The sequence below is a fragment of the Xiphophorus couchianus genome, chromosome 4 (assembly GCF_001444195.1).
Source record: "Xiphophorus couchianus chromosome 4, X_couchianus-1.0, whole genome shotgun sequence".
Taxonomy (NCBI): domain Eukaryota; kingdom Metazoa; phylum Chordata; class Actinopteri; order Cyprinodontiformes; family Poeciliidae; genus Xiphophorus; species Xiphophorus couchianus.
Window position 1 is genome coordinate 7238497 of NC_040231.1, and position 25665 is coordinate 7264161.

Sequence of the window (25665 nt, forward strand, 5' to 3'; positions counted from 1 at the left end):
CTATAATTTATGAGGTCATAGCACTTCTAGATCTTTTGAAATATTGTGCACTTTGTCCTCTAACATTGTTTATTTATTTAAATTTTAGTAGAAAATGCATAGTTGTGGCACTGTCTTTTGATGAGAAATTGGAGGACATTATACATTCAACATGGTATTCCACTTATTGTGGGACCAAAGCCTGGCAGTTCTGTTTGGCCTCAGTTGCTGGCATCACTCGAACATCAGCACAATATATAGTAGCCTTGTAAAGAAACCAACAGCGAAGTTACTTTTCCTTGAAAGGATCAAATATGTTTTAGCTAAATCAAATCCCCATGTTTTATCTCTGCTGCAAAGGTTAAATGTGTTTGTTGGAGAAGGTCTTCAAAGAGAGCATTAAAGTCAAATGGTACACAGTAGCCTGATGCATTTCAGTTGGACAAATGAAGACCTTTCCTGCCTCTACCCGGAGGGGTGTTCGAGTGAAGTAAAAAGGGTGCTGGAGTGCTGTGACAGAATCAAAGACTTCTTTGACTCTTCTGTTTGCCTCTGTAGATCTCTACAGCTTTGAGGGCATTTTCCAGCGTAGAAAACACATGGCCTTTACCACTCACCATGTTTCCACATGCAATGATTTAAAAATGTTTACCCATAAATGCATGTCATTTGTGTTTTCACACAAATTAATTATTTGTTGTGTTTAGAAAACCAAAAGCTGACCCCATGATATAATATCTCAGAGTAATAATCCCGAATCCACCTAAGAATAAAATAGCTAAAATAAATTAGAACTCCTTCAGCTATGCAGAATATATATTTGAATATATATATATTGACATTTTGCAAGCATGGATATTTTTTATATCAAACAAGGACTGAACCCAGGGAAAGCCTTTGGTTCTAGATCACTGGCTCCAATTAAATTCATGCAAAGTAAATAAAAGCAAAACAATAAAAATGAGTACATTTCATTTTCTCAGTGTTTCAAGTCACTAGTTTTTATTTTTGTTGTTGTTGTTTTTAGTGTTCAGATTCAGGTGCATCTCTGTACATTAAATTAACAAAAACTAATATATTTTAGTCCTTTACTTAAAAAGTGAAATTCTACTACAAAAGAGTCTGGCTGTTTGATGAAAAGTTCTTAAGGCCTCGACTGCAGCGGGAATCGGAGCTTGAAGAGTCACTGCACACCAGCATGTTTGGAAAATGAGCAGTAAGCTGCATTCCATATGTTAAGCTACTAATGAACCGGAAACATCAGATTGCTTACGTAGATAAAGGAAGAACTGTTCCATTTTTGTCAAAAGTCTTCTTTGCAGCTGAAAGTCCATTTTACATTTCATTTTTTATTCAAGATCCCTGAGCCCAGAGGGACAGAGAGGTAGATAATCCAACTTGCTTGAGGTCCAGGGTGAAGTTTCAATCAGTGATGAAATGTCATTTCCTGGTGTTTCTCCAAAATCCCAAATCGAGCCCAGCTGTCTTCCAGGAAATTTTAGAGCACCTCATCCTTCCTTCTGCTGCCAGACTATATGGAGATGCTAATTTCATGTTCCAGCCGGGCTTGGCAAAAGTACCACTGGCAAAAGTACCAATATCTGATTTAGTGACCATAGTATAAGGTTGCTTGACAGGCCAGAAAACTAGTCTGATCTGAACCTGTCCAAAATCTATGAAGCATTGTCAATAAGATCATAAGACATCAGAACCAATTATGCAAATTTGCTGATGTCCACCTTTAAACCTACTTGGGCTTTTTAAAAACCTCAGCAATGCCACAGGATAATCGCACTGTAAGTGTGATGCTGTAAGTCAAGCATAAGGAGACTTAACCAAGTACTGATACATATTATATTAGCGATAAGCCAAAATCATCAAGGTAAGAAAAGTAAACCCTAAGAATATGCAACTGTCTTTCCAATGAATCTATGTAGATGAGTGTTTAATTTTTGTATTGATTTACTGAAACCTTTATAATAGCATTCTAATTTATTGAGGTCCACATTCTGAATCAACCTGTCACAATGTATATTTATTCAGTCTTACCAACGACTATAATCAGCTTGAAATATACTTATATCATCTAACTACAGTAGGGTTCCAGAATTATTCAAAGCCTGCTCCCTTGTGGTCAACCACTTCTGTTCAGTTTTATTTTTCTTCCTCAGCTAAACAACACCTTTAAGATGATTTGAATCCTCTATAAAACTCACCTAATTTCTTTCCTCTGTGAGCTGAGAGACGATTAGAAAGGCAGATCAGAATAGTATGCCTTTGCATAATCTGTTTTAGGAGTGACTGTGCACAATTCCCATTATGTAAATATTGAACAGATAAATAATGACAGACACGCTAAGACAGTGAATGCTCTGGCTTTAGTTTTTAAAGCCGACAGGGGTCAAAACAGAAATGGACAGGAAGAAGAATGTCCCAGGCAGCTAATGCCTTCTTTGTAGTAACACTGATTTAACACAAAACACAAATGATAGAATATGTTAACAAATCAGGAAAGCAAATGATAGCATAAAGTCAGTGGTGATGAATAGTGTTTTCTCTATGCAATTCAAAGCCATTTTACTGATGTGCCCATCTCTTTGTGTGTGTGTACAGGCTGTGCCTTTGTCAAGTACTCGAGCCACGCAGAAGCGCAAGCCGCCATCAATAGTTTGCATGGTGGACAAACTATGCCTGTAAGTATCAGAGTCTGTGCTAGCTCTGTATTACAAACCTTCCACTTTTTTCGCCAGATAATGCAATGTCACCAACCTGTCTGTGCTAATTGTTTTCTCTGTGGTTCTGAGAATAACACTTCCAAAAATCTAAGCCTACAGTCCATTCAATGCAAAAACAAATTGGCAATGGGCAAATTTTCCTCTGCATGCGCTCTCCCACAGCAGGTGGAATACATATTTTCAAAATGCAATAGAATCTATGTCCTTCTATTCCTTTGGAAAGTCAAACATTATGGCAAGAAAAACATCCAAACGTGTAACAAATACCCTCTGCATACACATATTTGTGGTCACCATAGTTACTCAAACCACATTATGAGCCAAGATTCAAACACATTTTACCAATGTGTTATTGCCAGAGTCAGCATCTGGTGCTTTAAAATAAACAGCAGGAGGCCCTTTATCTGTTTTTTCACTCAATGACTATATCCTTCTCTGGTCCAAGCTATTTTCTGGCAAAAAAAAATATTTACTTCAAAATCTTGAAGGAAGATGAGGACTGCATGCTACAAAAGGATTTCTGAATGTGTTTTGGTTGTCAGTGAGCAAATCATAGTTTGATTGCAAAGTCAGGACATGGGTGATTTTCTAGAATGCTAGCAGGACAGAAATCATTTTGGTAGACAATTAGTTCTGACATCAGAGATTTGTTTTATTTGCGGGAAAAAATAGAGAAGTATTTTAGCTAACCCTAAATTGTTATAAAGCTTAAAAATGCCCATTTTCTTTCACTCATTATTGATGAAATTAGGTGTTTAAGAAAGGATTTTAGGTGGGATTCTCTTCAGAGAAATTGTGCAGTCAATGCCTTAGCAGCAGCAAATAAACCTCAAGCATCTGCTTGAAAATATACTAAATTTAATGATGACATGAGATTCTTTTATAAGAATCATAAACAATTATAAAACATGAAATTTCAGAATATAGAACTAATAAACAAATGCACTGTAAAATTATTAATTTAATGTGAAGTAATGTTTACAGTAGAGCTAGGATGTTTTAGTTTTTATTAATCAATAGAAGAATAAATATGCTTTAAAAAATTGCCATTTAGTCGAATGGTAAAGTAGTAGATATCTTATGTCTTGCATGCAAGTGAATGCAGCACATAATGATCTATGTAGCGCTTATCTACTCTCACTTGTTTGAGCAGTGACAGGAAGCAGGTAGAGAGAATAGAAGGCAAAACGTTTATGATGATGTTATATAATTAAACAATGGATGACAGAATTGCAAGTCAAGTTGAATAATGGGTTTGAAAGTGGACAGAGGTAAATATTACAAATTCTAAAGTCAACAAATATCTGAGGGGAAATAATACACCTGAGGAAGTGAGAGAAAAAAAAAAACACCCAAAAATGGGTAGTTGTTGTTAGTTTATTTTGTTGTTTACTGTATTGCCTTTTTTGGTTAATCATGCTAAATTCAGACTGGAGGGACATGATAATAACATTTCCACTAAAAGTAATTTACTGTTAACAGTGGCAAATATGGAGCTTAAATACTTTTTACTGTAGAACTAAATTACATAAATTATGTTCTGTTGAATAAGTGTAATTTTTTTCCCAACATACTTGCATGACTTAGAATATTAAGTGTAAAGCTGCTGATTTTATGGCACTTTGACATTTTAAATGCAGCTGCTCTGATTCTTTACAATTGGATGAACTATACAGGATCAGATGAATTGGGCTGCTCTGCACACCTGCTGGCACAACTGCTGACAGGGGGCGACACCTGAGTCAATTGTCCCAGACCCCAGGTCTTTCTAACTATCAGTTCATGGGTGAGAATATATATATTTTTCAAAATAGGCATATTTGTGAAGAAAAACATAGGTCTGATATGTGAGCTACAAAAAAAAAAAGAATTTGTCTTTGTAGCAATGGTCTGTGATAAACCCAAAAATAGTTTGGCCTCTGACACAACTTTTGATGTTGAGTTCATTAAGCCGCTCCAGAAAGTAGAAAATGAACGTTGCGGTAAAAGAAAATAATGTACTTCTACTTTAAATGTTTTACTATATTTTGCAGAACTTTATTTTCTGTATAATATCATCCTGATCACCTTACTGTTATCTCCCTGTTCTTTAGCTATCAGCAAGTTAGAGTAAAATTTACAGACGTCTTTGTTTATGTGTGGATGGCTCACATGTTTACATGACCATGGTTTACAATACACAATATGTAGTTTGTGTATTGATAAACAGAAAAAAATTATTTATCAATATTTATATTGACAAACTTTAAAGTAAGCAGCTAATTAATCTGTTATCTTAATTCCAGTCTAACATTTTCATAGCTCTGTAACTCTAAATTGCTGCTGTCAGATTTGCATTAGATAGTTATTTACAAGTTAGTGGGTTAATAGTTAGAATGAAATGAAATGAAGTAAAATGTCAGAGAAACAAGTTAAAATTAAGACAAAAAGAAAATACCGTAACAATAAAAAACAAAATTTAATCATATTCTTTATCATTTTTAATGTTGCCTCACATTGTCTACTCAGTGGAGTTCATCAGTTTGTTGTTTCTCTGCTTTTCTAGAAGAGTAGTTTTGGTGTCAAACACTTTACATGTTTTGAGGGGGTAATTTATCTGGCAGTCCTACTGTTATTTTAACTCTACACTGTATAAAATCCTTTACTTTGTACTGTTAAGCTGGGATAACAAACGGTCTCAATCTTATAAAGATGTTCAGATTTGCCATTGTACTTTGCATGGCTGCAATATTTAATGCTTGACAATAAATATATGCTTATCACCTGTTGGGAGGTAATTAACCTGACAACTTATTTGCTGCTTCTGCATTAATACCAACCCACACAACCTGTCTACCCATTTTAAAACCGTTGTAGTTTATATATTGGCTTCTATTGCACATTCTGAGAATCATTTCAGCCACACAGCATACAGCGATACATATATAATCAAATACATCTGGATAGTTTGTAATAAAAGAAGAGAAGATAAAGGGCTTCACAAAAGTCAAAACTTCTTTCAGCTACATAGTAGAAATGTCTTGGTAACATCTCATCAAAGCCAAATTACTACCAGTGACAGTATGGCCCCTGTCATGGGGCCACTTTTTGTTAAAGAATATTAAAACATTTAAAACACTTAAAAGTACAGGGGCTTCATTACAGAGACTACAGGGAGAGTTAACAAGGGAGTCAATAATATTAAAAAGCACCCTAGAGTTAGGATGGATCTCCAAAATGGGGTCAGATTAATAAACCTCTTTGCTTCCTCAACTGCGTTTTGATATTATAGTGTTGGGTCTCTGATGATAATGAGGGAGATTTGCTGATAATGAGGGAGATTTGCACTTTATAAGCCTTTCAATACCTTTTGGTTATTCTACAATTATTCGTCAATGCAATCAATGCCAGATTTAACCCACAGATAACTTGTCTTTCAGAACATATTGTTACAATAGTGGAATTTGCAGATTCGTAAACATAAGTTTATGTTTACTTGTTCTCACATTGCCACATTAAAATCAACTAACTGGACTGTATTTCATTGGCGTTTCATGTGATAGACTAATACAAAATTGTAGATAACTGTAATGTAGAAGAGATATGACACCTAGTTTAAAATTGGAAAAATAAATCTAAAATTATCTGGCTAGGTGTGTTCATCCCCTATTCATAAATAAAAAAACAGTCCAAGTTGCATTAAGAATTTGTGTAATTAGGAAATAGAGAATTTTTATTTAAGCAGCACATTGTCCTTTAAACATACCACCAGAATTACAAATAAATGGTTAACAAATCAAACCCTGGGAATGTGTTAGACTTTATCCTTTAATACAGCTAAATATACAAACATCATAAGCCTAATGTTACACAGGAAGTATTGCTTTTGTAAACTTCTTTTTCTCCTTTTGCTTAATGAAGGCTGCAAAAACACTTTTTATAATTTTCGTAATTTACTGAGCACCTCTCTGCCAGTGCTGGGTGTCCATTGGTTACTATAGCACACAGCTGGACACACAGGAGCATCCACTTTTTCTGGCAAGCATTTGCTCCTCCACACACTTCACTGATGTTGCCGAAATAAATATTTACGGATGCTTCCTGGCAGCCAGATCGGGTTCTTGGAGCCAGCTGTGCCGGAGTTTTCACCTTTTTGATGCTGCCTCACTTTGCATTATACTAAAGCAGAGAATGAAACATTTAAGTGGTACAGTCAAAAAGTGAACTATTAGCCGTGGAAAAGTTACTTTGCAAGAACTTCATGTAAAGACAGGTGTCTTTCCATTTAGATTTAAGCAAAGTCTAAATACAATTTTTTCATCAAAGAAACTTGTTGGCTTAATCCGTAGAAGGCAATTTGAATTGTATTTGGCAGAGTTACATTACTAAATTATAAGAGGCCTTGTTTTGCAGCCTTGCTCAAGGAATTTGGCCAATGGTCATGGCTCACATCCACTCTTTATTTCTTAACTTGTATTGTAGCTAACACACAGTATTTTAGAGCAGTGGGTCACCTGAGTTGAGCCACAGATAAAATGTTGAAGTTAACATATGGAGTCTCAAACAGACCTACACTGGATCAAGAGACAGCCAAAAGTTTATAAATAATCTACAGTAAATTATCCATAGCTCTCTCCATCTATCCTCGCACCTGTTATCTTCATCTCCCCAAATCCAACTTTCACTCAGATTAATTGGCAAGGTGGTCATTAGTATCCAGCGAAAGCTTTGGACGCAATGGGAGATGCAGTTAATTTGGATAATATCACTGCCACATGTCGTCAACAACAGACTAACAGGAGGCAGGATTCGAAGAGTGGGCTGCTCTGCACACCGCCTGGTGCCAGCTGCGAGGTCTGAATGAACCTTGAACAAAAAGTTGTCTCTCACTCTGTCTCTCTTTCCCTCTTAATGTTCTCACAGCAACATCTGTGTTACCTGGCTCACACACATGCTATAAATAATACTGCAAGTGAAACACAGTGGCCCTCTGTGAAAAGCTTTAATGAAGCTTAAGGGCACTGGAAGTCACCAATAGGGCTCACACTGATAGATTGGGTCATAGCTTTAATTGAAGTTTATTGTGGGTTTCAGGTGCTTTGAAATGTAACCCAAAGGATGATAGAGCACAGAGCAGGCCCTCTCATGAGTTCAGCTGTAAGACTGCGAACACACAGGTGGCAGAACTTCAAAATGGTAAACCCAGGGGCAAGCACGTAGCAACCAGCAAATTGCACACATTGTCGTGTTTGGTGTTGCAGCGTGGCTGACGGCTTCAGGAGTTTGTTGGTGTGTGTTGTAGAGTTGTGGTGTAATGAGGGATGTATCGGAGATATATTTGGTCTGATTCAGTGTCCTGCACAGTGGTAGCCATGGATGTAGAAAGTAGATCCAGACCAAGTCAGCTTTCCCTCTGCTAATGAGAGATCTTCTTCCCATGAGGCTTTTAGAGCTACAGCGAGGGTCAGAGAGTTGAATATGAGGCCCTCATGGGGGGGTTAGATAATTATCAAACAAACTTGTTATAGTGTGTTCAATTATTTTTTGCACCTCAGTTGATGAATTTAGTTTCTTAGATCTGTGAAAAGCAGACGAGTGTCGAGGTCTTATTAGTTATTTAATTGTGGATTTTACATTGAATGCTACTGAAACAATGTAAATGGCTGTTATTTTGTGCTTTTGTATTAATTTCCCCTTCATTGAGCCAGCTTGTTATTGGTATTGTTGTAAGCCTTTGTGAAGGATAGAAAAAAAGTGTCAGTTTACCTGGTTTTAGACACTTCACCACAGTGTCTTTCTATCACAGTAATGCAGAGATAAAAGCATTATCCCATTTCCCCGCTGCAGTTGAGTTCTAATCCCTCAATTACCATTGTGCTTTTTCCCATTCTGCGCATTATGTCCCCTATACAAAATCCAATATAGGAGATTTTCCGAAGTCAAGTGTGTTGTTCAAAGAATTTGATTAGTTTTTGAACCTGTGACAAATTCCTTAGTTGTACCTGTCAAAAGTGATGGCTCCCTGTTGGCCCTTATCAAATTTGGAGAATTCATTTTCTCTCCAGGTACTGGAGTCATGCTGCGGGAGGTTATTATTCTGTTTGTTTGTCAGCTCGTGATTTTCTGCAGCCAGCGAGGAGCGGCTGGTTTGTATCCATTGCTTGTTTGCCCGCAACTGTTCCTTCATTACCTGGCCACACACTTCTTTTTCTTTAAGTGGTTTGGGATGTTTGATCTTTTACAAGGTTCTGCAACCTGTGACTCTGGACCGCATGTGGCTCTTCGGGCTCTACACCACGGTCAATTACTTCCGTCAGGAATTATTTTAATATCAATATTGAATTTTTTTAATACAGTGCAATGAAAAAGCCTAATTCTTTACAATTCTTAAGTATGGTTTGATGAAACATCAAACTTCTATTTCCTAGGAAGGAAGGTCAAATTTCGTTTGTGGACAAAAATGTTTGAATCATACCGGTCTGATTCCACCTTCAGTCTAGTTTGTAGTCCTTATATGTAACATTTTTTTTGTCATAGTTGAGGTGAAAAGGCTAAAATCTGCAGAGGCAATTGTACTAGTTTAGAATATTTGCCAAAAATATTCAGAGTGGGTCTGTTTCAGTGCTGAGACAGAGCTCTCTGCTGGAAGGAAGCAGGCTCAGCCAGACTTTCTTCATCTGGAGTCACGGTGCAGTGACTACAGACAGCCTCAGGCTTTCACTGTCACAATACTCATAATGCATTCTTCATGAGGTATTAAAAGAATATAAGAATACACAGATACACACGGCAAAGAATGAGTGAATTTAAATGCCACGCCTCTGTGCTGTGGCCAGGCTTTAGCAACAACGCTCCAGGAAGATGTTTGCACACTGCCAACCTCATTAAATCTCACCGTCCAGTTCCTTAAACTACACCACAAAGCTGAGAAAGCATAGAAAAAAAAAGGTCAGGAGGTGGAATGAAATGAAATTAGAAGGGGAAAACCAGTGCCGTTAACACTGCCATATTCAAGTATTGATTTAACTAATTAAAATGGCACCAAGGGAGAAGCAGCAGATGGGTCTCCTCTGGCCTGAGGTGGGGTGCTGGCTGGCTCTGATATGTTCCCATCTGAGATGTGCTGTCCTGGGGGTCTCTGCCGATGCTTTCCATCATTCCCGACTCTTTTTCATAGTTATCTACAGCCAAAACATTCCCTCTGTAGTGTTGAACGACTGTTCATGAATCTTAGTTTGGGTAACTTGCAAAAACTCTCAACAAGAGTTGGTTTTCTACATTGGCATATGCATATTTATCACTTTCATGCAGAATTTATTAGATTATGACAGCTGGAAATGTGGTGCATGGAGGGTTATGATGTAAACAAATCACTTTTATCAGAGAACTGTGAAAAATCAATGTGTGGGGATGTATGTTTGCAGGCTGCGTACGCATGCAAGGTCAGGTTTTGAAGATGCAAAAATAACATGATTTTTAAAATACCATGACAATAATAATAATAATAAAAGCATTAACATATTGAAGTATTAACCATAAAATTAGACATGTTACTGTTTAGTGTACCTGTAACATTTTGTCTAAACAAACTTTTATTTTAAGAATTAACTAATAGACTTCCGTCAGTTTAGTCTCTTTGCACTTAGTGCTTGTATTCTGCAAAAGAAATAGGTGTACTCCACAAAAGTTGTCTTCTGTCCATCCTTATGTACCCTGCAGTTGTCTGACATTTTTAATTTCCAATCATCAAAAAATACTGAAATTTTAATCAAAACGAGAATTTGCTCTGACCTTGTCAGGATGAGGCATTTTTTGTGAATCAGACTTGTGATTATGGGGTCCTCTCCTCTTACTGTGCCTTTGCTTTTATGATCTTACTAATCATATCCTCACTGCCCCCCTAGCTGTTTCTGTCCTTCTGTCCTGGTGGTACTCCATGCTCTTTCCCAGCATGCATTGCCTGTAATTAAATAGAAGCCTGGTCCTCTTGACAGTGTCTGTAGCTGCTTTTTGTGCCCGGTAGCCTCATCATCCTCTCTTGTTCCTTCTATATCTGTCTTTCACTCACACGTAGACTCACTTCCCCCCGCTTTGTCCAAATGAGCAACTGATTCTGGTCTGTGTCTTTCAAATGATTTAATTGGATGCAAACTCAGGAGCACGGACATCAATACGGAACTATATCTGCCATAAGGAAGAGCCATTAGTCAATACTTCGCCCTCTACATGCCGAAGGCTTTTGTCAGACCTAATTACCCGATACTATATTCAGTGAAGCTTTACCAGTGGGGGACTGGCACTCCTGTGGGATCTGGTTAGGATCACAGTTCACTCCCAGTGTATACAGTGGAGTTGGAAAGTTCACAAAAGCGAAGAGCACTCACTGTTCTCTTCCGATGAAAGATGACAGCTAAGTGACTACACAAATACAAGGTGCATATTCATTTTCCTTTGTCCCTTTGGTTTAAAGATATTAGATCTTAAAGCTAGATTGTAACATAAACTGCAAATCAAATGAGAGATACCTATCTCAGCTGTCAGCTAATGAAAAACTAGATATAGACCGCTTTTCCTAAATCACCTATATTTTGTCAATCTTGAGGATATTCATGTATTTACTAACTTTCAGATGCAGAAAAACACTTGAAATTTGATAACCTGAACTTCATTAAGTTTGAAGTTGAGAAAATAGATTTCTAGTTAATCATCCTAATTAATACTATCTGCGAAACTGATATCAGCTTTCTGAAGATGGCCAACGTAGTATTTATTACATTCATTAGACATAAAATGCCTTGTGAAAGTATTCATACTCCTTGAAATGTTCAATTTATGATTTCATGTGATAGACCAATGAAACAACTAAGTGAAAGCGAACTTATATGCAATTTTGACATTTGTTTTGCAAATCAACATTTGAAAAGTATTGTGAATATGTTTGTCTTTAATTTGACACACATTCAAAGCAAATTATTTTCAGAAATAACCTCATTAGTAAATGATGTAGTGATGTCCCTCTGAAATGAAAGATTGTAGAACAACTTTCACAATAATACAGCAGGTATTTGTTGGTTTCTACCAGCTTTCCACATTAAGAGGCATTTTATCCATTCGTCTTTAAAAAAAAAGGTGGGAAAGATTAAATAGATGGAGTCTGTTCGCATTGATTTCCAGGTCTTGAATCAGATCTTTAGTTGAACTTACTTGTAAACCTTCACCATGGAATTCTAGCACATGAATTTATAATTGAAACCTGAAATGTTATGTTAGAGATTTATTATTATTTCTTTTAATTATGAGGGAAAGGCTAGATGATGATTCCATGGCTTTGGAAACTTCGAATAGACTTGGAGTTGATTAGAGGCACACTTTCCTTTGAATATTTTCTAAGGCCAAACCTGGAACATGTCGCTCTCTTGCTGGACATGATGGGAAAGTCAGAAGAAATCAGCCAATATGTCAGAAAGAACTTATGTAGCTGAACAAGTCTGGATCATTCTTGAGAATAATTTCCAGATGCTTGAAGGTGCCACATTCACTTGTTCAAACCATTACACATTAGTATAGACATGAAGGGGACCATCATACAGCTCAGGTTCTGTGGTCCAAAACATGTTACATCAACCCCACTACAAGATGCTGGCAAAAGTGGGTAGGAAAGTGTCATTATCCACAGTAAAATGTGCTTGTTTTATTGAAGATATGCATCTAAATACACAAATGTACTCTATTTACTACTTGGATCCATTCAGATGGCCATAAGTTGGATTTTAGACTAAATGACAATGAATGCACACAACACATTTCTGACTTTTATTTATAAAAGCCATACTATTTTTCTTCCATTGCTTTCTGTTGATCTGTTGAATAAATCTCAATAAAATACCCTGAAGTCTGTTGCTTCGACATGACAGAATCTGAAAATCATTCAATGAGTTGGGTACTTTTGCAAGACACTGTGCCATTTGAATGAATTGAAGTGATACACATTTTTAATTGGATAGTCTTACAAGCCTTAGTTACATATTTCATTAACCTTGTAAACTGCATGTGTGCCCACAGGGTGCCTCGTCCAGCCTGGTGGTCAAATTTGCAGACACTGATAAGGAGAGGACCCTGCGTAGAATGCACCAGATGGCAGGCCAACTCGGCATCTTCAGTCCCATGACCATCCAATTTGGGGCCTATGGCGCCTACTCTCATGCTGTAAGTCTCAGCCCAGCGGGAGAGGAGACGGTGAGCTTTAAAGAAAGACAAAAAAATGTTTCTGATCTGAGTTTTGAAATCATCTTCTTTCCCACTAGGCATGTGACACTCCCTATGAACCGTTTCATGAGACGTTAAATTGCTAAGATTTCAAGATTTCTTTAACTTCGAAAGTAAAAAAAAAATGTAGTGTTTACTTCTATGTTGATTTATTTTCTCACTTTGTTCTTTCCCTAATGAGTTTGACATGTTTTTTCTCTCTATTTTAAATTACATGTGTCATGATTGCAAATCTATGCTGCATATACTGTTTAATTTAAAATCATCTTTCACATTCCTGTTTACTGAACTGTAGGAGAATTTAAACTGCTAACTTCAGCCTGCCTCTTTTAGATACACTTTTCTGCTCAAGAAGAGGTGCATTTTATCACAGAAAAGAGACCCGTTCACCCCTTACGCCCTTTTCTGTCAGCCCAGCCCACCCCTATTTCATATTCACACATGAAAGTCACAGCCTGAGTTAGGAGTCTGTGAGATTTTACACTCACACAGTAGCTAACAACTCATGCTGACAGGTGAGAATCGCCCACTCGCACACTATCTCTCAAACTCTGCCGCTGCAACCACCCCCCTCTTTTTTCCATATACATTGCAATCACATAGATATAGATAGAATTCAGCATCCCTATGACTTTACATAACTTTTATCTTCTTTCCATGTAATGAGCAGAAAATCAGAATGGCCTTAGAGTAGCCAGCAAGCAAAGCTGCAAGGCAAAACAGATCATTCCGTTCAAGAACAAGGCATGGGCCAAGCAAACTGATATGTGAGAGTAAACATGCTCTGATCCTGCAGCGATTTCACCCTCCTTTTCTTTTCTGTCCTTCCCTTCATCCCTCTCACCACTCGCCGCTCCCCCTACTGCTCTTTAATCCTACAGCAGATGATGCAACAGCAAGCAGCCCTGATGGCAGCAACACAAGGGTCCTACCTGAACCCCATGGCAGCCATTGCTGCCGCGCAAATGCAGCAAATGGCAGCTTTCAATGTCAATGGCCTGGTGGCTACTCCTATGACACCGTCCTCAGGTATGCACCAACATTTAACATCATCTGGCACAAGCCATGCTCAGTCAGGGGAGTCTTGTCCATATCTCGTGACTGTTGGGAAACATTTGTTATTTGGATGATTTGCATAAGTTATACCTTTTATATTTCTTCAAGAACTTTATCAGTTGCTGTTGTTGTTCTTTCAATTCAATTAGTTTCAGATTAGTTTATTTATTTAGCACTAAGCTACAAGAAATGTCATTTCAGACATGGGCCTAACTCATCCAGAAATATAAATTGAGGTCAAATCAGTACTCTCCAATCAAGGGAGAAACATAGCATCTACTTAGGTTACCTACATTACAAGTGAATCTCAGTTTTTAAACAATGCAGTCAAATTTAACTTTACATTTCTTCAGTGCTCTGTCTGGAATTTGTCCCATTAAGCTGAATACGTTGAAAACCTTGACCTTTGCGCACACATGTCTGGCGGATGTCTGCTTTGAGTCTTCTTTGAGTAAGTGTGGAAATCTACGAAGTGAAGTACGCCTGAGTGCGTCGAAGGCTTTTAGGATTACCAAAGTTATGTTATTGATCTTGTGAATTATATAGTTTTTTTATTTATTGAAATTGTTAGAGGTAATCATTAGATTTGAGACTGATTTAATGTCAGAAAATAAGAAATCTAAGGTTGCGTACATCTTTGTGTACTGTATTTAAATAAATAGTGAAAACTGTATATCTGCAACGACTAACTGCAGGTTGAGAGAATAGAGAACACAAAAAACACAGAAGCAGTGGTACAGGGTGCTTTCTGTGAGGAGGGAGAAAAAAAACTTCACTCACAGAAAAGTTCACCGAGCTAATGGCAGCAGTTGCTCAATTACTGATTTCATCTAAGGGTGAAACACAGCCAAACAAAGAAGAGCTGAGCCAGTAATACTACCTATGAAATGAAAAATAAAGCACACATTGTTAGTTCTTTTTGGGTCTAAGCTTTGTTTTGCTGTAAAAACAGGCACTACAAGTATTAAATTAAAGGAAGCAGAAGCTTGTGCTGAGAGAGGTTTGGTGATAGAAGATGTAGAGTAAACCCATACAGCATTGGCAGCCACATTATAGTTTCTACTTCCGTTCCGAACATACATTATGTTTCCGTTCTTCCTCTGCCTGTCATGTTCTCCTCCTGTGTCTCTGATGTTGTGTGTTTTCTGGGAACACAGCCAATCCAATAACTTGGCATGCAGAGTCCTTGGCTTATACAATATAATAGCAAAGATTTGTGTGAGATAATCCTGGACCCCAGTCTGAACTATCTTTTTGGCCCTTGTCATAAGGAGCTTTGAAGGCTTGACACTAAGTAGGCAGGATGCCTGAAGGCAAGGCTGTTGCAAATGTATTATATAAAGTGGCTTGATGCTGTACCTGGCATTTGTAATCCACAAGGCCTACATATTCTTACTAATACCTATCAAAGATAATCCTACATGACTTAAATGCCCTTCACCTAGATAAGAGAAAAAATAAAATTTTGTCAGCACAAAAGGCCACTGGCAAGGTGACAGGCTGAGCTTAGAAGAAGAAACCACAAACCCTTATTTTCAGCACTAAGGTGCATCGTAGCAAATTAGAGTATTATGGAAAAGTTTATTTCAGTAACTTCATTCAAAAAGTGAAACTTATATATTACATACAGTAGATTTGTTACATGCATATGTGCTTAATTCTTTTATTTTTAATGGTGATAGTTTATAGCAAATGAAAACCCAAATTCACATTTCAAGGAAAATTACACTATTACATACAAGTAAGAAGTATTTTATTACAAAAATGTGTTATTGCCATGCCTGATGACTGTTGACAGGGTATAATAAATCTATGCAAAACTCCATACATTATATTCAAATGTATGGAGTTTCACCAGCAATATACATTTTGGCATCCTCTCAAAATAAAACCATCTTAGATTAGATTTCTGACAAATTTCATGTCTCTCCTTACTTTGGCTCAACAGGCAAACATTTGTTCAAAAGATTACAACACATCTTTATTGGAAGTTTTAAGCAACACATTTAGAGACAGGCAGCAAAGTTGAAAAAATGTGCATTCACCCCACAGACCTCTGCAGTCGACTTTCCATGATAACATCAACATCTACTTGCAGGCACCAGCACACCCCCAGGCATTTCTGCTACAGCCGTGCCAAGCATAGCCACACCTATTGGGGTCAACGGATTCAGTGCCCTCCCGCCTCAAAGCAATGGCCAGCCTACATCGGAGCCCATCTACACCAACGGCATTCATCCTTACCCAGGTGAGTTATATCAGATTTATGTAAATAAAAGGAAAGACGTATTTACGTAGCTAATAATGCTGAAGTCTGCTGCTTCATTTGCCACATTGTCACCTGTTTCTTCATATCCTTAAATGCTTCAATGTGATTCCATTGTACTTGATCTGATAAAAAGAATCACCTGTTTGCCACAAAATAAAATCTACATGTAATGAGTGACAAATTGAATCTCTTCATTTTGACATGATGTTAAAAGCCTCTTTCTTAATTTCAATTTTTTTCTTATTTGAACAAAAGTATTTAAGGCTCCATCAACTTTGTCTTTGGCATATTTCTGAGAAGTCTGGCCCAGTATCATGATAAATCCATCAGTGCATCCATCAGTCAATTATGGTTAATTTGATGTGCCTCAGCCTGTCCTCAGCCTCTTAATGTTGTCTGGGACGGATTTCTGAAGAACTGACATTCACTCCCCATCTTTGCATTATGCAAAGGAAGCTGCAATGGTAATGAACTACAAAGTGGTTTGTTTGGCACATTGTTAATATTTGATGCAAACATCTGGGGCAAGCAGGCATTTTGAAGAACTCAATGATATGACAACCCAAATTGCTGTCACTCCCTGTGTGATCCCACCTCCTGGTGGGTCTCTGGTTTGGCCAGTTTCTGTCTCACTCTTTAACGTGATCTCTATATCTTGCTGTCCTTCCTCTCTTTGACTGTTTTGCTTCTATTTTCTTCGAAATCACCCTTCACTCTCTTTCTCGCTTTTCATCTCTCTGCAGCACAGAGTCCAACGGTGACCGACCCTCTCCAACAGGCTTATGCTGGCGTCCAGCACTACGCAGGTGATCCAACTCTCCTACCTTCTCTACTTTCTCACTTTCTCCATCTGTCTATTTCCCTCTCTTCGCTCCATTTTTTGGTTGGTCACTCCAGTTGGCATCGTGACAGGAAGAGATGACTAGAGTATTTTCCTCTTCAATTAGGATGATAGTAAAAGGATTTTAGTTGACTTAAATTTGTGTCTCACATAATCTTTCATTTACATAGTCTCTCTTTTATTGTTCGTATCTATGTTCAGTTGAACTCCACCCCACTCCCTCTTTTGCCATCTTTTTTTTGTGAGGTGATCCACCAGACAAATGAGCCCTAGCTCCCAGTCATAATGCAATTTATTTATGCAATGACTTGAGGACCCGAATGAACAATGGAATAATGATTTGAGTTTTGTTGTGTCAAATATGAAAATGGAGATGTGAAGAATTCCACTCTGGTTCTCCCTTTGCAACAGCAGCCTACCCTGCCGCCTATGCGCCAATCAGCCAAGCGTTCCCCCAGCAACCGACCATCATTCCCCAGCAACAGAGGGAAGGTAAGAGCGAGCAAGCGCGCCCACCCAAGATAAAAGGTGATAATTGCCATGTTCCATTCTAATGTAGCTTCACTGCTTTGAATTAGTGAGGGAGGGGAAAAAAGCTGGCTGGGGAAAATGTGAGAAAAAGGTTCCCCATTTATAGAGAAGAACATTAGCACTGAGATGGAAAGTTACTCTGTCATTATTCAAAAAACTGCACTAATTCAAACTCACAGTGTTGGGCTGCTTAATCAGTCCATTACAATGTGTTTAAGTGGTTATAAATATTCATCAGATTAATTAGCTGCATGCATAATCATTTATTACTATTCCTTGTGTAATGTGCACTCTTTTGCCACTGCATAAGACGTAATAAACCATAGGATATACTTTGATGGTAAATCACTCTTTTTGACGCCATTCGTCAGTCTTAATTATTCAACTGTATGATTAAATGAGACAGCATAGAGTGGGTTGAATATTCATGGTGAGGAGAAATTGAGTGTTTTCAGGACTACTTGAAGAAAAAGTTGTTAGCGGTGAGAATGTGTTCAAGGTTCACAGTTTTACATGAAGTGCATCACTGTACGTGCTGCAGTAATTTCAGTAATTTCAAGTTTGTTTTTTTCTTAAAAATGTTTCTAAAACTAAAACAGAGTTTTATACTTCAGCAAGAAAAATAGAAGTCTACTGGCCCTCACACAGACACCGTCAGGGCTTCACAGAGCGAGCTATTCTTGGCTTAGCCAGTGGCCTGTCTGAGTTCTAGCCTCCACTGGGTTTTGGCTGCTGTCCCAGCCTGTCTCAGTCCACTGCCACATCTTCCTTCCTGTCATTTAACAAGATACATCTGAACCTGCACAGAAACACTCAAATCTCAGCTTCTGTCTTGCACGGAACAGTTACAGCTTCACATCAATTTGTGTTTTTGCATGAATCACCATAGAAATCCTTCCAAGTCTAAAGCTGTGAATTTAACGACAAAACCCACTAAAAATATTTGCCAAAATGTCCTTGATGTCATGTTGTTACAGCTATATTTTTACATATATTAATGTGTAAATAATGATTCATGCAGCAAAATAGTTTAGTTTTTTTTTCTACATGGAAAGTTGCATACAAGATAAATGTTATATAATAATAATTCTATAATCATATAATCTTTTCTATAATCATAGAAGTGTTATTATAGTCATATACTTGGTGACGATAATGTTGAGCCTTTTTTAAACCAGTAATGTCCCTCTGATGATGGTGGAATAGTGGTATATTCATAAAGTGAAACAATTTCAATTGAAAGCATTATCAGAAAAGTCAAAAGAAGAAAAATACTGGAACAATTACAGAGGTCAAGACAAAATCAAATTTAGGCAAATGTGAAACTGAAACCCAATGAAATTCATTACTAAAGAAGATGAAACAATCATTCTTCTTTCAGAGCAGTTTTAAGAAGACCCTTGAATATATAAAAGTGGAAAAACACTCAAGGATAATATTTCTAAACATAATCCAAAGTATTAAAATATATAAAAAAATCTCATGTACATTTTTTTAACAAACATTGCAACTTTCTCTGGACTAAATGTTTGTTTTTCAGCTACTCTGCATTAGCATCTCTGAATATATGCACCTAGTACATGGTTATTTGTTTCATCTGTTCAGTCTTCATCTGATAGTTACAGCTTTACACTTTATACACATGAATAGAAAATTGCTTTTTAAGACATTCAGTTATAAATTGTAAACACAGCTAACTTTACAGAAGGCATAAATGTTTAAGATAAGACTGCGAGAAGTGGCCTTTCAATTTCAAAACAAAGCATGTTATGTTTTATAGGCTAATATAGACCTACATCTTAGAGGAAATAACTTTATCTTCTGTTAAAAAAAGTACAATTCTGCAAACTTCTCTTTCTTGTCGTGCGTGTGCGGGGGTGTGTGTGCGCCCTTTATCATGCTGAGGCATAGCGGCACTAGAGCCAGCTACCACGGCAGCCCTCTTATCAGCCTTCTCACCAGACCCAGTCTCATCTCGTCATGCTATCACCCTGAGCAATGAGACAGGAGAGAAACTTAGACAAGCAGCCAGCTCCAAGCTTACTGTCCCTGAGTCCATCAAGTTGGTCTCGCTTCCTTCCTCCCCCCTCTGTGTCCATGGCTGGCTTTCGTGATCTTTCTCTCCCTCTCCCTCTCTCTGTTTCCCTCCAGTTCATTCCTGCCTTTATCCAGATTGGCCAGTGCAAATGTGGCAGCTGGGTAGATGAGTGTGGAGGGATGGGGAGAGATTGGAAGACAGTCCTACTGTCACACAGTAATTGGAGCAAAAACTTGGCTTATGTCTTAATGTGTGCTCTGCCTCCTCTCTGTGTTTCTCCATGTCTCAGTGCTTCACTCTCCCAATAACTGTCTCAGCTTTTCTCTCTCAATCAACCCCTGGTGTTTCTACTTTTTCTCTTTATTTCTCTTTTTGTGCTGTCATGCAGTGGCTTTCAGAAGTCGACATACTGCTGTTGAAAAAGATTTTGTTGTGATTTAAAAACATTACATCATGAATCATTTCAAAAATTCTTCCAAGTTTAATGTGACATGTACCCTACATTATTCAACAACAAAAAAAAATCTGTCAGGAAAACAACATTAAAAAGCTGTAATAACTTTGTTGCATAATGCAAAGGTACCAGTCAGTAGAAGAATACAAACATCTGTGATTCACAACACATATTGTTTGAAAGCACTTAACAAAAAGAAAGTAAATTGAAAAGTTTTCTATTTAAGGAAAACAAGCAGAGTCAATGCATAGCTTCAGTTATTACAACTGAAAACCAACGATCAGGCCCGAAACCTGGGAATAGTGATGGACTCTGACCTGAACCTCCAGAGCCACATAAAGACAGTTACAAAGTCGGCCTTCTATCACCTGAAGAACATTTCCAGGATTAAAGGACTAATGTCTCAGCCAGATCTAGAGAAACTCATCCATGCGTTCATCTTCAGTCACATTGATTACTGCAACAGCGTCTTCACAAGTCTGTCCAACAAATCAATCAAACAGCTGCAGCGGATCCAGAATGCTGCTGCTCGCATTCTCACTAAAACCAGGAAGATAGAGCACATAACACCAGTTTTAAAGTCCCTACACTGGCTCCCTGCAGCTCAAAGAATAGACTTTAAAATACTGTTGTTAGTTTACAAATCACTGAACGACTTAGCACCACAATACATTAAAGATCTGCTGTTGTTGTGTCAACCTTCCAGACCTCTCAGGTCTTCTGGTTCTGGTTCTGCTCTGCATCCCCAGGACCAGAACCAAACGAGGAGAAGCAGCATTCAGCATCCATGCACCACAAATTTGGAGCAAACTTCCAGAAAACTGTAAAACAGCTGAAACACTGACTTCTTTTAAATCTCAACTAAAAACCCACCTGTTTTGAATTGTATTTGAAATGTAATCAATTACAAATTTATTGATGGAACTTGACTTAATGCTGTGTTTTGATTATTGATTCTATGTTGCATTGTGTTTCTGTGTTTGTAATGATGTAAAGCACTTTGAAATGCCTTGCTGCTGAAATGTGCTATACAAATAAAATTTGATTGATTGATTGGTTGAACACTTTTTGGCGTAGCAGTTTGTCATTTTAAAACCAGAGGAAGTTTGTATATAATTTATCTTTTTTTTTTTTTTACCTCACAAATCCCCAGAGTTTTAGTAGAGGTATGTCCATTTTGAAGATGTATTGTATATTATCATTACTAGCATATTTCCTTATGAACTGACCACATATACAGAAGTATATAGCTCACTTTAGGGAAACGCCATTGGCCATACTGTTATTACTCTATTGTGTTAAACAATATTACTCTATTGTGTTAAACAGCAGCCCTCTATATATTATTCAGCTGGATTACACATAAACATAATTGGAATATTAATATAAATTGAGGTTTAACATATAATCATTAAATGTTTGTCTTAATCATTTTGCAGATATATTTTTCCCACCTGTACTATTAGTCAGTCCATCTCTCACTGGGCATCTCCTGTTTATGCCTCCGTATAATCCTCCTGCTGTAAATCTCTCATCACCAGGGCCGGAAGGTTGCAACCTGTTTATTTATCACCTGCCCCAGGAGTTTGGAGATGCTGAGCTCATGCAAATGTTCCTTCCTTTCGGCAACGTCATCTCTGCCAAAGTCTTTGTGGACCGAGCCACCAATCAGAGCAAATGCTTTGGTGAGTCAAAAAGACACAATGACTGGATGAAAATAATAAACCAGGGTTGTTGTTTTTTTTCTTTTTTTTCATGAAATCACAGAGTTGCTGCATTTTGTGCTCTTCTCTAAAGATACATCCTATTGCTTTTTACACAAGGCAGCCATAGAAGGGATGTCTGTAAGCATTAAGTTAAACTTTGATTCTATCAGTATCAAAGTTCAAACAACAGTTTTAAAGCAGTGCTATATATAAATGTGTGCGCAGAGGGAGAGTGGGAGAAATTAAAAGCAAAATGCTTACCAATGCGTCACATGAAGGGAAACCAAGCAGCATACTGTATGGTTGATAATTCAGATTAATAGCCAAAGCAGAAAATAAGACCGACTTAAAAAATGTGTAAATCCCTGCAGACCCTGTATGTGAATTGCTCAACACAGAATTTGGTTATCACTTGGAAGTACATCAAGCTATCAAAGCAAGGCAGCTCTAAGCCACACTTAACAATTTAGTACATTAAGAGAAACCTCATCAAAGCCATTGGTGACTCTGGATGAGCACCAGAGATCGCCAGCTCAGGTGGGACAATCTGTCATCGAGAGAGCTATTTATTGACAAGCCAAGTAGCTCAGCAGCACAGGTCAGACTAGACCAAAACTGAACACACCATCCCCACTAAAATGTGTCAGTGGTTGGGTCTTTCAATAAGGATGTTCTTTCTCCAGCAGCAACAGGGAACTTCCTCAGACTATATGGCATGATGGATGGAACTAAATAGAGAACAATCCAGAGAGAAAACCTGTTAGTCGGATAAAAGCCTTGACACTGGGACCTTTCAGTAGGACAAAACCCCTAAGCTGACAGCCAAAGCCACCAAGGAAGGGCTTAGATCAGAGATGTGTAACAATAGCCTTGCCAAACTCCAAACAGCATTTTCAAAGAAAACTGGTGGCAAGACCTAATAAAATAAATGACAAAAGACACTATCCATCTAGTTTCACCTGAACTATGTTGCTTGGAAGAACAGCCCACAATTTCAGCTGATTGAGACATGATGTGGTGAAAGGAAATTGGCTTTCAAATTATTATTGCAAGTAAAAGTCAGAAAAGTTTGCAGACATCTAGTTTCAACCCTCCCGAACCCCCTAAAGTTAAACCTTTGTCTTGGTGCATAACACTAAACCTCAAAATGATACTGCAGTTAGTGATTTTAACATGACAAGATGTGGAAAGATTTAAACTGTTGGGAAGCTGGAGTTTCTGCTCAAATTTGTCAACTAAATTTTACTTAATGGAGCAAATATCTAACATTTGAATTTTTTTGTCCAATGTTATTGTTGTTGTTATGCAATTTCAAAGAAAAGCTAGACTGGATACCTTCATTTTAAAGTTTTCAGAGACACCCCGGCAGCCGCCAGCTGAGAGTCTGAGCAGCATCCCATCCCCCTCCTCATCTTTTGTTCCCTCTCCCACTCACTAAACCAGTTCATCAGGGTGGAGGTGGCACAGGTGGGATCCATGGACTTAAAGAGATAATAATAGACTGGTGCGGAACTTGCTCTTGATTCAGTTGGACAGCAGCACCCAGGAGACAACCAAAGGGAGAGAGAGTCTCCCATCATTGGCTTTCTATCAGTTTCTCTTCATCGTGGCATATCTGAAACTGTCTCTCTCTTCTTTCTCACCTTTCTCATCTTTCCATCTCAGGACAGGCTCCCTCTCATCCACTGCATGTGTTCTCTGTTGAACATATGCCTCTCACTTACACTATCCATCAGTCAACAAGGAAAGGGGCAAACAAGAGGTGACCTCGTCACTCCTACAATAGAGAATAATTAAGATGTAAGCTGAAAAAACACTTATTTCAACTGGAGTCTCCAATTCTCTCTTTTATTTATTTGAATAACAGATGCCCCAAGGTGTTAACAAACCAAAAATGAAGAAAATTCAATGCACCAAATGCGTAATTAACTTGGAGGACATTGTTTCAAAACTAGGTTTTAGAGTATAAAAAAATATATTAACACAAAAATGTTTAGATGTGCTGTTCAAAGCTTTACATGTGACAATATAGAAGGAGACAACATATTTAAGATCTGCAATGGAAAAACTGTCATTGGTCATACATCTGTGAAGAAAGGCAGTAAACGTGTTTGATGTCTTTTTTAAATAAATCTGTGACATCACTTTAAATTAAAGAAAAAAATGACCAAATGATCACCATACCTTCATAGCAGTTGTAGGAAAATAAATAAATATTTTGCCTAAAATTGCTTATCTTCTCAAATGCTGAATTATTGCATTCAAATCTTTACTTGCAAAACCTAGTTTCTCTGAAGGAGATATGAAATAATTTCAAGATTGTGCAAGATGCTAAAAGGTATTTATGAGAATGAGTGTTTAAATAAAAGCTGAGTAATCTGAACATGATTTTACAAAGAAATTTAGTGAAAGTTTTTTGGCTCTCAATACATGGGAAGCATTAGAGTCTGTTTAGACCTCTTTTTAGTTAAGTACATCTATCGAGTTTCGAGTATGAAGACTAAAATATGTGATGTTAGTGCTCAATTTACTAGACATACATTTGGAAATAAGCCCACTTGAGTCATTTTGCAAACCCTTTATTACATTGAAAATAGCTCAAACTCACTCGGATAGGTCTGAGAGCACTTGTGAAATAAAATGTTCAAGTCTTGACACATAATTGTTACTTGATTTAGGCCCTTCTTCAAGTGTGAATGTGCTTTAAATCTTCACGTTGTACCTCCAGCAGTATACGTCAAGTATCTGTCTTGCTGGAAGGTGATCTGCTCCCCAGTCTAACACGGTTTCCACCAGAATTCTCCTGTTTTTAATGCTGTCCGTCTTCCTAACATCTCTGACCAGCTTCCTGATCTCTGCTGAAGAAAAGTATGCTGCATAATGCAAGATACTTTGATGTGCCAGTTTTCCGCCACTCAAAAATAATTAAAAACTAAATATTAAAAAATAATTGGGACACCCTATGACATTTAACATTACTGAAAAATGTAAATAATATAAAACAACAACACTCCAAAATTATGCATAGATTGTAAAGTTTTCTATAAAATAAAAAACAAAGCAATTTAGGGCACGCCCAGGTTTAATTCCTCTTAAAACTGGAAAAAAAGAAGAGATTTGAAGCTACTTTGCTGCAGCAGAACCTAGTAAGCTCAATATCATATAATCCATCATGGATTCTACATTTTTATGACACAAAATCCCTGGAAAATACTTCTTATTTACCCCTTACATTCTAAAGTTATATTGAATTTTCATAACAACTATGTTGATTTTGTTTGAGTTTGCAAAGGTATTGCATGCTGGATCTTTGAGAGAAAAAAAATTATGAAAATGGACAGATCAAGAGTGTAATACTGCCACTGCAATGTGCACGTACTTTAAAGTTTGCTTCCTGCCTTTTGACCTTCAGATTTCTATCATTATTTTGTCACAAGGATTTAAATGTAGAGTCTGCACATTCATTAAATTCAGGGATTGCAGGCGTGTGTGTGGGGGTGTGTGTGCGTACATGTTTGCGCACATGCGTGTGTGTAGGACTGGGATCGCTACCAGCTGACACGCCCTTTCCCTGCTCAGTTTGTTTAAAGGGTTTGTAAAGCAGCAGCCTTATCTCACCTACACTGACAAAAGCCTGCCCTCTCCCCCCAAATTAAATTGGACCCATAGCGGTGTGATCAAATCAGCTGGCAGGCGGAAAATTCTGGCCGTCAATCACAGAGGTGTCTGATAAGAGGAGGCAAGGAGTCCCAGCGGGGGCAGCTGTTGGTTCACTCTGCCTCAGCACCTAAATGATAACTGCGAGCAGCAG

General features: G+C 37.7%; 1 protein-coding gene across 9 annotated transcripts in view; it reads left to right on the forward strand.

The window, feature by feature from the left end:
• The window catches only part of celf6 (CUGBP Elav-like family member 6), a 159752-nt gene that overhangs the window by 117018 nt on the left and 17069 nt on the right, over positions 1–25665 (forward strand). For 3 of the 9 annotated variants that reach the window (XR_003595198.1, XM_028015085.1, XM_028015079.1), the window contains 7 exons: positions 2593–2672; positions 12756–12929; positions 13841–13988; positions 16114–16263; positions 17028–17090; positions 17537–17617; positions 21690–21833. Coding sequence is in view for 8 of the 9 variants with exons in the window: in XM_028015085.1 (XP_027870886.1) it covers positions 2593–2672; positions 12756–12929; positions 13841–13988; positions 16114–16263; positions 17028–17090; positions 17537–17617; positions 21690–21833 (840 nt within the window). In the remaining variant the exon portion in view is untranslated. Of the gene's footprint in view, positions 1–2592; positions 2673–12755; positions 12930–13840; positions 13989–16113; positions 16264–17027; positions 17091–17536; positions 17618–19807; positions 20456–21689; positions 21834–25665 lie in introns of those variants that run through there. The other 6 variants (XM_028015086.1, XM_028015081.1, XM_028015084.1 and 3 more) reach the window with 6 other exon arrangements.